This window comes from Opisthocomus hoazin, chromosome Z (genome assembly GCF_030867145.1).
Source record: "Opisthocomus hoazin isolate bOpiHoa1 chromosome Z, bOpiHoa1.hap1, whole genome shotgun sequence".
In the NCBI taxonomy this organism is placed as follows: Eukaryota; Metazoa; Chordata; class Aves; order Opisthocomiformes; family Opisthocomidae; genus Opisthocomus; species Opisthocomus hoazin.
Window position 1 is genome coordinate 9,706,593 of NC_134454.1, and position 12,974 is coordinate 9,719,566.

Sequence of the window (12,974 nt, forward strand, 5' to 3'; positions counted from 1 at the left end):
TTTTTAAAATAAAACTCAGCTGTTGAGAATCACAGCTTTTATTTGTAGTTTTCGGGGAGAGAAGGAAAACTTTGGAAATATGACCCATGTATTGTCTGAAAGAATAAATAAAACCAACTTAATGTTCATATTGAAAAAATATATAAATCATTGTTTTGTAGCCAGTATCATAGTATTTTGTTCATCTAAGAATTTCTGGTTTTGAACACTTGTGACTAGAGCATTATAGAGTATAGTATTATAGAGCAATATTATATGAAAGTATTTTATTTCTACTTTATGGTATGAAAGAAAAATCTCTCACTGAGCTCATTAAACAGAAAGACTACCTCCCTTGTAATAGATAATATTATTTGATACAGGCCATTACAGCAGTGGTACAAAAAAATTAGTAAGATGCTCTTCACTGTGCTGCTGCACTAATAAAAAGACAGAACTTCCAGTATTGTCTTTTATATTCAGTACACATATAGAAAATTCCTGAAAAGTAAAATCCCATGACAACTGGTTTCATCAATTGTACACACGCGTTTCTAAAAGCCTTAGCATGAGGTCTGAGTTGATTTTTATAGCTATGCATTGGAACTGTGTTGTGTTGGCACAGGCATCTGTGAAGGCTGCTCCAACAACTCCTGCTGGGGAATTGTAATCTTTGTTGGCTGAAATAGTTACAGGAATGTTCAGCAGTTCACTTATGTGGGGTAATATTAATGTATTTGCATTTAAGTTCATGCATACTGAATGGATTTGTTGCATTTCCGTGACCATTTTATCATGCATTTTTCCATACAATAAGCATACAGTAGGGATTTTTTTTAAGTATTCTAGTCAATGTCTAATTTCCTTTGGATCTGTTGACTTCACTGTCATCAGTAGCCATTTTAGTGCAGTGTTGCTGTGTCTCATATGTATATCCTTTGTCTGTCCATTTACATAATGTCATACTGATAGTCCTGTTTTCTTGGGCTGCTAAGCAGTGTTTTGATGGTACCATTGTCCTGTGCTATGTTTATATTTTTCTACACACTTTTCAAGTAAAACTTCAGATGCTACTGTGACCTTGATGGTAGTAACCTCTTGTGACAATTACAGATGTAGTCAACCATTCTGAAATCTATTGCTAAGCTTTTTAAAAATTAAACCTATACACTGTATGTATTCTAGGTGTTTCACGTGGTCCCAGCCCTGTCAGCCTTGGAAACCAGGACACCTTGCCTGTGGCAGTAGCCCTTACTGAATCTGTTAACGCCTACTTTAAAGGAGCAGATCCCACGAAGTTAGTTAAATAGTGAATTGTTTTGAATGTAAAAAGTTACAATAAGAAAACACACTGGTTGTACTTTTAATATTTGGGGGGAAAATGTATAGCCATTAGAAGGGGGATTCAAATGGGGCTTTTTTCCCTAGTATAAGTGACAACAGTGGCTTATTGCTGTGTGTTGGCCTGCATCCCACTAGAAGTTCATATATCCCTGCTTTACAAAAATGTGTTCAGTAAGAACAATGACAATGAGAAGGATTTTTATCATAGTCAGGTAGGTGCTACATGAATTTGGGCAGCTAAAAGCACCTCATTCCCTCTGTCACATCCCTTGCTGTGCTACTTAGGCCTTGCCTAAGCATAGTTGTGCCATTTTTTCAAAGCCTGAAAAATATCCACCAAGTCTACTGTATGCTTGATCAGCTAAATTTTTTTCTGTACTTATTTCATCTGACTTCCAAGTTGAAAGTGACAGTACATTGTCACATTACCCTCATTTGAAATTAATTTTCTGCTTTTAATTCAGTTCATCAGATTGTGAAAGTACAGTGATTACTTTAAAATTAGTATTAAAACTGGGCAGTTAATGAGTTGCAATGAAACTGATGTTTTCATTCTCTTCTAGATGTATTGTGAAGATTACTGGTGATATGACAGTATCATTCCCAAGTGGGATTATTAAAGTCTTCACCAGCAACCCATCTCCAGCTGTGCTCTGCTTCAGGGTAAAAAACACAAGCAAACTAGAGCAGATTCTTCCAAATGCACAACTTGTATACAGGTTTTGTATTTTTTTTTAATATAATAGTAAACTACATGATTTGTAGAATGTGAGTTGTTGTATATGTAAATTAGAATTCTCTGCAGTCTATAGTTTGTAAACATAGGTGTGTTTTTACATGCATTTCATAAATTATTTCTTTATACAGTAGTAACAGTGGTAAAAAATGATGAAACAGTAGCCTTAAATGGAAAACAAGTAGTAGGAGCTAGACCTAATCTAATTTGTCACTTACTAGTGAATTTCTTAAGCTGTGTCATTTCTACAGTAGATCCAATCCGTTACGTAACTGTGTCTCTCTGGTGTGTAGCAGCATGCTTGGGAGAATTCTTAAGAAAAAAGGCTGCTGATTGAGTAGGATAGTTGTTGAAATCACAACACTTGGAGATCTTTTATTTAAAAAAAAAAGCTGTAATTATTTGGCAGAGATCTGTTTCAGCTGAACCATTTCTGTTTCATTTATTGGACAAATTATTAAAAAAATCAGTCAAATGCTTTTAGATGCCACATTTTTTTAAATTATGGAAATAAACAAAGAATCAAGCCATATTCATCCATTCTTTTGTATTTAATTTCATTTTGATCATTCAGACTTAACGTAATGAATGATTCATACAAAATTAAATGTAATTGCTTTTTGACATGACAGTTTATAACTGAAATGTTAGCAGAGCTGTATCTGACAGTGAATTATACTCAAAAAGTGTATTTTCAAAAAAAAGTGAAAACGTCTAATATTCTTGTCCGAGTGTTGTAACACTTCACCTTTAGTTGGAAAGGATGCATATAATGGATGTATGTACAAAGCTAAACCCCTATAGTATAATCTGACTTTTCATCATATACTGCAAAGCGTATAATTTGTTTGTCATTTATAAAGATTGAACTTTTTAACAAGAGTGGTATTTCTGGTGATGTCAGAATTTCTGATTTTAATTGCACTTGGTTGTGGAGAAGCAGAAAGATTTTAACACTGGTTTCATTTGTTTAAATTATGGAAGGCCTCTGTGTTAAGTAAGCGTTTATCTATATTTTTTACTGAAAATGGAAATTTCATGAATCACAACAGTGTATTGAGAACCAAATTCTAAGTAAATTGGACAGGCTACTGATACGTAGGTCACTGTTCTGGGACATTCAACCCATTGTGGTCATATTTACTGTTCCAGGTGCTCATTGTCAGCTTTCACTCTGCAGGCACATTCTGCACACCTCCTTAGGGATGGATGCAGTTCTTCACTGTATGCACAGGCATTCAGAGGAGGTCTTTGTTTCTGAAGTGATTTGAATTTTATTTTTGAATCACTTTTCTTAGAACCTGCATTCTTGATAAACCTGGTGCAACCAGGCTGAAAATGTTCTTGATCTGCAGAACACCATGCTTCAGTAACTCCCAAACAGGATTTTGCTTCTATAGTCACGGCAGTTCCCAGTTCTTACCTATGAGTGATATAATAAATTGTTACTAAGATTGAATGCAACTCTAAGTATCTGAGAAAAAAATTGTTTGTAATAATTTGAAAATCACTTTTAACTGAAAAAATTTGAACGCTTACACTCTCTACAAATATATGAAAGTACTGTAACACATACAGCGCAAATATTAACTCAGCGCATACGTGAAGCGATGTCATTTCCCAAGCTAGTTACGATTTTAGGACTTATTCCAAATTGGAACCTGTTCCTTTTCAAATACCGCTTCCATCCCCACCTCCCACTCGTCCTCACAGCACCTAATTGTATTAAAATTGTGTTTTATTAAATGTAAAACACAAGTTGAGTATTAACTCCATTTTGTGATGCAGATCATCAGTGGAGGAAACGCACTGCTCCACAAACTGGAAGGAGACATTTTACCATATACAACAAGCAGTTAATTTGTCTCAGTATTTAGGAAGGTACAGTTGTGTTATAAATCATGAGAACACATTCTTGCTTGAAATAGTGAAGAAGGGGAAAGATCTAGTCTTAGTTTTTAGACATCCAAAATAATAAAACTCAGTGTTGCCTTCTGGCTCCTACCTTTCTTTTTCTTTGTAGTGATCAGTCACAAAGTGACTCCAGTACTAAGGATTTTTGGATGAACATGCAAGCTATAACTGTCTACCTCAAGAAATTATCGGAGCAGAATCCATCTGCATCCTATTACAATGTGGATGTTTTAAAGTATCAGGTAAACACTTATTTCCCTTTGGAATTTTTTAAGGAACTCTGGGAGATTTGATATCTACAAGGAAACTAAAAGAATGGTTCTTTGCCTGTGAGCATGCAGATGAACTGTCATCCCTCGCCTAGACCAGTTCTGAGTTTGTCACTGTTTACAGTGTGTAGGCTCTGCCCAGCCTGAGTGCATTCCTGCTGTGCTTCATGTCATTCTCTTGGATTCATGACCTGTTTCAGCTTACTCACATGTCAATCCAATTCATGTGTACAGGCTTCGGACGCTACTTATTTAGGTATTTGTTAGCACAGTCAAATTTTCCTTGAATTTAGGAGGCTTGGTGGGCGTTTGTTTGTGTTTGTAGTTGTAATGTCTTTGATTTTGTATTGTAGCTGATGAATTGTAATATATGAGAACGTATGACATTCTGACCTCTCACAATATAATGGAACATCTCATGCTGGAAACCATTTACAGGCACATGAAGGACAAGAAGGTCATCAGGAGTAGTGAGCATGGATTTGCCAAAGGAAAGTCGTGCTTGACCAACTTGATAAACTTCTGTGAGGCAATGACTGTCCCTGGATGAGGGGAGAGCAGTGAATATTGTCTACTTAGACTTCAGGAAGGCTTTCAGCACTGTCTCCCATAGCATCCTCATAGAGAAGCTGGTGAAGTAGAGGCTGGATGAGCAGACACTGAGGTGGATTGAAAACTGGCTGAACGGCAAGGCCCAGAGGCTGATTTGAGGCCAGTAACTAGCAGTATACCCCAGGGGTCAATACTAAGTTTACAGTCCTGTTTAACAGCTTCATTAATGATTTGAATGGTGGGGCAGAATGTACCATCAGCAAGTTTGCTGATCACACCGAACTGGCACAACCCTCTGGATACACCACAGGGTCATTGTGCCATCCAGAGGGACTTTGACCGGCTGGAGAAATGGGCTGACAGGAACCTCATGGAGTTCAACAAGAAGTGCACCTGGGGAGGGGAACAACCCCATGCACCCATATATGCTGGCAGCCACCCACCTGGAAATCAGCTTGGCAGAAAAGGACCTGAGGGTCCTGGCGGACACCATGTTGAATATGAGCCAACAATGTGCCCTTGCTGCGAAGGCAGCAAATGGTCTCCTGGGCTGCATTAGGCAGCATCACTAGTAAGTCAACAGAGGTGATCTTTCCCCTCTATTCAGCACTGGTGAGGCCACACTTGGTGTACTGTGTCCAGTTCTGGGTTGTCCATTGAAATAAAGACATGGACATACTGGAGAGAGTCCAGTAAAGGGCCACGAAAGCAATGAGGGGTCTGGAGCATCCGTCCCATGATGAAAGCCTGAGAGAGCTGGGACTGTTCAGCAGGGAGGAGGGAAGGCTCAGGAGGGATCTTCTCAATGTATGCAAATACCTGAACAGAGGATGTAAAGAGGACGGAGCCAGGCTCTTTCCAGTGGTGCCCAGTGACAGGACCAGAGGCAGTGGGCACAAACATAAACACAGGAGGTTCCCACTGAACATCAGGAAACACTTTCTTCCTGTGAGCGCTGGCACAGGTTTCCCGGAGGGGTGGTGGAGTCTCAATCCTTGGAGATACTCAAAAGCCATCTGGACTTGGTCCGGAGCAGCTGGCTAGAGGTGGCCCTGCTTGAGCAGAGGGGTTGAACCAGATGGCCTCCAGAGGCATCTTCCAACCTCAGCTATTCTGTGACTGAGAAGGTGCTCCGGCGTCAATAAAAAGTCTTCATGAAAAGTCAAGACAGACAGACTCACCTCAGAGGGAGAATAGGGAGTTCCTAGGCCTGCACTGAAATGTTTGAACATCTGAGACAACAGTCTACATCAAAAACCAAAATAACCTGTCAGTACAGCTATTAATACCATTGTATTTTCCACATCACCCCAATATAGTTTAAAATTTTGGCATACTGAATCTATGAAAAGCATGTTAGGCGCATAAAATTTCTCAGAAAGACGGAAGGAACAAAACATTTCTTTGGATTGCAGAAATGGGTACTGTGGAAGAACGATATCTATTTAAGGTCTTTACTGTCAGGGAGAAATGAGGCATTGGCATGCAGAAGCCCGGGCAGATAGAAAAGGTTCTGGGCCACCAGTCAAAGATGAAAGAGGGCACCAGGACGTAGAAGTGGACTAGGAAGGTGGTAGACGTGTAGCAGGGCAGTAGCACAAGCTCAGCTACAGCAGCAGTATACAGCCCTCCTGCAGCAGGAAAATAATGCTTGGGCTAGGAAGGAACTGGTGACAGTATTGCTCTCTGCTGCTGGCTGCTTGGGCAGCTGAATTGGTATGGCACACGGCTGCTGAGGATGAAGTCATTTTGCCACAAGCATGTTTCTTGTGTCAGGCAGAACACAAGACTAAAACAAAACTATTTTGACTTACAAAAGCAAGAACAGGAAGGAACCTCATGGGCCAGAGGGAGTTTAAACCTCTTCTTTAATTATTTTAATTTAAAATCAAAAGAACAGGAATTACTTTAGGCTGCAACAGTCTTCAGAATTCTGCGATTAAGGACTCAGAAGTCAATTGTTCTCTTGATCTTTTGTCAGGATTTGGAGTTATATTCATTACCATCATTCCCTAATTCTGCCCAAAAGGGGAATATTTTAATTAAGCTGCTTTCAATGGTTTATTCTTTTACAGGTATCTTCCAATGGCATCCAGTCCACTCCCTTGAATCTTGCAACTTACTGGAAATGTAATGCTAGCACTACTGATGTGAGAGTGGATTATAAATACAATCCAGAGTCTATGAATATGCCTAGTATGCTGTCTAATGTCCAGGTTGTGGTACCAGTTGATGGAGGAGTAACAAACATGCAATCACTTCCACCTGCAAAATGGTAATATTAATACTTTTCTTTTTATTATTTCAGATTCATTTCAGTGTATTCATTAGTGTCATAGACAGCCTGAAAAATTTCAGTGGAAGAAGTAGCTGATTTTTTTTTTTTTTGTCTTGATATAATGCATAGTATCAGATGTTTAGGACATGTTCTCGTCCAAAACAGATCACGTGCAGCCAATTCATATAAACTAAAATGAGAATTATCTCATTATGCACCCATTCCACCTGTGTAATATTACAAGCCTTTATGAAATTTCCAATGTTTGCTTTCTTTTGGCCAACAGACAGGATAGACATCTTTAATACAGTATTTTGAAATCAAAATCTCTTAATGGTTAAAAAACACTTTTTTTGTGTGTGTGTATATACATCCATATATATGGATTATATAGAGACAGTAGAAGAAACGCAGTTCTTAAAAAGATTTCTTGATTGTTCTAGCTTAAAAATTAGCTTCTAATTTAAATGATTTTAAAACAAACCTCAGTAACCGAGGAGCTCTTCATAAGCCAGGTAGCATTGTCTTTCAATTCAAGCATCATGCAGATTATTTCTGACTAGCAGCTACCTGCCACAGCCTTCTAAGCCTGTATTTACAGTAGCACTTGAAAGCGAAACACAGATCTCAGGTAATTATGTTTCTACAAGTCTGTGAAGACAAGCAGAAGGTAATGGGACTAGGCAGAGCAGTATATCCTTGGAGCAAAAGCTGAGCAGAATTCAACCACCGAGCCTGAGGCTTGGCAGCACGTAGGTACTTGCCCAGCTGTGATGTAATTCCTTGACTGTTTATTTCCAAGAGGGTCTTTTTAACGTGGAGATGGCAAAGAATACCCAGTTGAAGGAAGTCAGGTTTTGTTAACATTGTTACTTCTAGAGGAGTTTACCTTATAGAGTGAGGTTCAGAAGGAAAATAAACCTGATGCATTTATCAGATAGGTTCTGATGTTTCTGGAGGCAACACATTTAAATGTGTTAATTGGATAAAGTAGTAATACGATATCATTTTAAGTGGAAAAAATCTTAGCGAGACTGAATCTTTCTTGACTTGGTATTTCAAGAGAGCAATACTTTTAACCAAATCACCTTAAGCTTATTCTGAGCAAGGGCAGGTTCAGCATCCTGCCTGAACAACATCACTAGGATGTCTGGTGAAGCCAGTCTCCTTGCCCAGGCTTCTTCCACAAAACCCTCTGTAATGAAGACTGAGCGAGAGCAGGAATGCCCGTCCAGAACACCTAGTGTTAGCTGGGAAGACTCAAATCTCAGTGACAGTTTCATTACAGGTTCATCAGATTAAGGGACTTGAGTCCAGATTGTCTCTTTTTCATCTAGGCAACCACCAAAGGCCAGAATATTGAGTCTGGAAAGCTGACAAAAAAAAAAAAATCATTACAGTCATGTCCCAGGCAGCTGTAGTATTGGTGTGGTGCTGCCTGTTTGGTCTAGTGGATTGGGTGGTGGGGTTTTGTTTTTTAAAAAATAAATGTTTTATAACTTGACCTCCTGCAAGTAACCACTACCATCTCTGCTACTTGTGTGAGCATTTCACTCCTGCTATACTAGTGCCAAAAGCAATTTCAAACATATCAGCACTTCATGCTGCTGGCAGCTTTAAGTTGTTGACTTTCCTTTGATAGAACTGCTGCAAAGTGCTCCAGGAGCTAAAATGCCCTGTCCGCTTAGAGACTCTGGTGCTTGGTGCCCTTTTCTGCCCCTTGACGGCATCAGAAGTTGGCTGAAACCCTGTGTTACGCCAACTAGTTTTACTAGAATGGAAATGGAATAGAATTCATGCTGCCAGGAGTCTCACGCAGGGGAGAGCAATCAACATTGCTCCCCCTCATACCGTCGTTTGGCCTGTCCTTGCTCTTTGAGACTACAGAGGGTTCTGAGTTGTGGAGCCATAGCCGGGGCATAGGACAGTGTTAACTGTGTAAAAAGGTGGTGTGTAATTCTGAGCTCTGCTGCTCTGGGGCAATGCAGACACACCTTTCTCTTTGCCTGTTTTCTTTGTACGGTTTTCCACATACTTACCTTAAAATGATCAAGTATTTTTGTAAACCTCCGTTTAGAGATGTCTGTAAGATACGAGTGTAAATCTAGGGAAACAATATGCTAAAACTGGTGCTTATACCTAACCTACCATTCTCTTACAGGAATGCAGACCAGATGAAAGCATATTGGAAAATATCTAGCATTTCAGAAAAGTCTGAGAATGGAGGCAAGTTGAACTCTTTTGTTTTGTTTTCTTGTACAGAAAAATTAAAACAGTAAAAAGGTAATCATTTTAGCCTCTACACTCTCATGCTTGTTTACACAGCTTCTCCTGGTGTATCCTGTTTACCAGTTCACCTTCTCAGTTAATTTCCTCCTGAGAGATTCCATTAAGATGTTAAAATATGCATTTATTAACTAGTTATAAAAGGAAAAATAGTGAAGCCCCCTAAAAGCTGTTAGTAGCTCTAAAATAGTTTAAACTGGGTAGGAAATTATTACATCAATGCTATTTGGAAATGAGCATTGACTCAAAGGAAAGTATGTTCAATATCTGTGTCTTTCCACACACTGACAACTGAAATAAAGTAGAAGGAGGTAAGTGGAAGAACTGGGGGGAAGAAAAGAAAAAAATCCAGAAGTCCGGTGCTGAGGTAGACTCAATAATAGATGACGCTTGACCAACACTTTAAGGGTCTTTGTTTTGACCATACGTGACTCCAGGAACAAAATGAATCTATGCACATCTGCTCAGACTGGTGATTTATATAGCATTTTGTAAGGTACCAATAGTTGTCCTCTGCCCAGCCGCCTTTCCCTGAGGTCCAGCTGATGCACAGTCCTTGCAGCCTCTGCAGGTGCAGTGTTTTTCATCCTCAAAGCCTCTGCGGAGAAATGAACTTGTGGTATAAAGGCAAGGCCTTTAGCCCTGTTAAGAATTTGGTGAAGTGCGTCACGAAAGCACAAAGTTGCTTGTAACTATGACTGGTTTCATACAGAAACTGCAAGCCTGGAAAGGGAAGACCTCTTTATTCCTGCAAAGGTCATCGTTCACACAAAATCAGAGAGAATTTTATCTGACAGAGGTTGTTGCTGTGGTCTGGTGTACTTTGTCCTTCACTGACCTGATGGTTCTTTGCCATCTGGCTTGCATCATGATTACACAGGGATAGCCCTCTCTTTTTTTTTTTTTTCCCCTCCCCTTTCCAGACTGTGGAGTTTCCTTTAAAAGAACAAACCATACTAAAACACAAATGTGGCCAGTTGAAGAGCCACTGTACACCTGCAAAGCAGCATGAAATGGGCTGCCAGTGATGCAGATTGCATGCTGTGTGTGTTCAGTAGACTTGTACATATTCCACTGCTTCTGCTATATTCCCTTCTCTTCCCACCATCTCTCCTCCCCCTTTACCTTGCGTATAAACACATAGTACTCACAATCCAGTGTTTAAGAGGAAGTAATACTGTGCTGGTCTTACAGAAACAATGGGAGAAGTTGCACAAACACTGTTAATATTAGGACAAATGTCTTGAAGTCATCTTTATTCTGGTCTACAGGGTGATAAAATGTTTTGAGTTTTTTTTATGGTCCAACACATTACATGAGCTGTCAATTGCAGACAGAGATAAAACACAGACAAACTTTCAAAGCGCTTGAATATAGAAGTTTCCATGCTTACAGTAGAAAGAAGTTCCAATTTGCCCAAACTATGACAGACTTACTGAAGAAATGAAATGGACCTTTAGCCAGTTTATGAAGAAGAAGCCATTGCATAAAACAATTTAATTCATTAACTCCTGCTTTTACCCCAGTAATATTTCAGTTACTAGCTTTCCTCATCATTTAGCAGTTCCTATTGACTAGGAATATCAAGGTGTTTTAAAGAAGTAAAAACACTTGACTTTCATTTTTCAATTATTAATTCTTTAAATCTCATTTTTCCCAGCATATTTTGCAAGAACGAGAAAAGACTTGTTTAAGAACTAGAAAAAGAGAGTAGTAACAATGTGGGGGGGGGAGGGTTAAACACCTTGCATTGGCTGCAGAAATGTACTTAAAGTGATTGTGAACTATTACTCCTTTATAGTAGCATTGAACTGAGGACACTTCACCACTGTCTCTGTAGATTCAACTGAAATTTGTGGGGAAAAGTATTTAATCAGACCTGTCTTTATTAGAAAACTAAGAATTTCTTTCCTCTGAATACATTACTGTATAGCTGCATTTCTTCCAATTTGTTCATGTACATTCATCTGGACAGACTGTGACAACATTTAAATACTCTGATGTATTTTCAAATCTGCTAATGAAAAGTGCTACATATGAGATAGGTGGTATTAAATACCTACAGACCACCAAGCATGGTCTGTATAATAAATGATGATTATAGGGACCAGTCAGATATTTCAAGTAGTAAGAGATCACTAGGCTGTCTGATATACACATTCTGTATAATCTTGCAGAACCTTGCAGAAATGTGTATCATTTCTTTTTAAATCATCACTAGTCATTCTCTTAAATAGAGTGTTGGAAGAAACAGACTTGTGTTCTCATCTCTTGGGCAGATGAGGATCAGATCAGATATGATGCTGAGGGATCTGGACAGACTGGATCACTGGGCCAAGGCCAAGTGGATGAGTTTCAACAAGGCCAAGGGCTGGGTCCTGCACTTGGGTCACAACCACCCCACGCAATGCTGCAGGCTTGGGGAGGAGTGGCTGGAAAGCTGCCTGAGGAAAAGGACCTGGGGGTGCTGGTTGACAGCCGACTGAACACGAGCCAGCAGTGTGCCCAAGTGGCCAAGAAGGCCAACGGCATCCTGGCTTGGATCAGGAATGGTGTGGCCAGCAGCAGTAGGGAGGGGATCGTGCCACTGTGCTTGGCACTGGTGAGGCTGCACCTTGAGTGCTGTGTTCAGTTTTGGGCCCCTCACTACAAGAAGGACATTGAGGTGCTGGAGCGTGTCCAGAGAAGGGCAACGAGGCTGGTGAGGGGTCTGGAGAACAAGTCTCACAAGGAGCGGCTGAGGGAGCTGGGGCTGTTTAGTCTGGAGAAGAGGAGGCTGAGGGGAGATCTTATTGCTCTCTATAGCCACCTGAAAGGAGGTCGTAGTAAGGTGGGTGTTGGTCTCTTCTCCCAGGTAACTAGTGATAGGACAAGAGGCAATGGCCTCAAGTTGCATATGGGGAGATTCAGATTGGATATTAGGAAAAATTTCTTTACTGAAAGAGTGGTCAGACATTGGAATAAGCTGCCCAGGTAAGTGGTGGAGTCCCCATCCCTGGAGGTGTCAAAAAATGTGTAAATGTGGCACTTCGGGATATGGTTTAGCAGGAATGGTGGTGTTGGGTGGATGGTTGGTCTTGATGATCTTGAAGGTGTTCAACTATAATGATTCTATGATTCTCTTTTGAACATTTATGTAGGACTGATGCTAGAAATAGACCTCAAAGGTCACCATGTTAGTTTAACTTGTTACTACTAAAAATTTTGGGAGATCGTCTTGTTCTTACAAAACAACCAGCTTTTCAGTTTTGTTCTTATAGGTTCTGGATCCCTCAGGGCAAAATTTGAACTTTCAGAAGGACCCAGTAAACCAGCAACACTTGCAGTGCAATTCGTTAGTGAAGGAAGCACCCTTTCAGGAGTAGATGTAGAGCTTGTAGGCACTGGCTATCGACTTTCCCTCCTTAAGAAGAGATTTGCCACTGGTAAGACACTGACATGCTTATATATTCAAATTAATATTATATATTCTGTAGTGTTAAATTATAAAATATTAAACTGTTAAATAAGTGATGCATAAATAGTTACTTTTCATTAAAACATGGCTGAAAACTGTTTCAGGGGTTTTTTGCTTTCCCATAGTTACTCACACTGCTCCCAGGAAAATACTGACAAA

The 12,974-nt window shown here is 39.7% G+C and overlaps 1 protein-coding gene across 1 annotated transcript in view; it reads left to right on the forward strand.

Annotated features, from left to right (window-relative positions):
* FCHO2 (FCH and mu domain containing endocytic adaptor 2) overlaps positions 1–12,974 on the forward strand; it is a 95,869-nt gene that overhangs the window by 80,566 nt on the left and 2,329 nt on the right. Inside the window, exons 20-25 of the mRNA XM_075447040.1 lie at positions 1,165–1,276; positions 1,887–2,042; positions 4,083–4,215; positions 6,870–7,069; positions 9,234–9,298; positions 12,619–12,783. Coding sequence (XP_075303155.1) covers positions 1,165–1,276; positions 1,887–2,042; positions 4,083–4,215; positions 6,870–7,069; positions 9,234–9,298; positions 12,619–12,783 — 831 coding nt within the window. The remainder of the gene's footprint in view (positions 1–1,164; positions 1,277–1,886; positions 2,043–4,082; positions 4,216–6,869; positions 7,070–9,233; positions 9,299–12,618; positions 12,784–12,974) is intronic.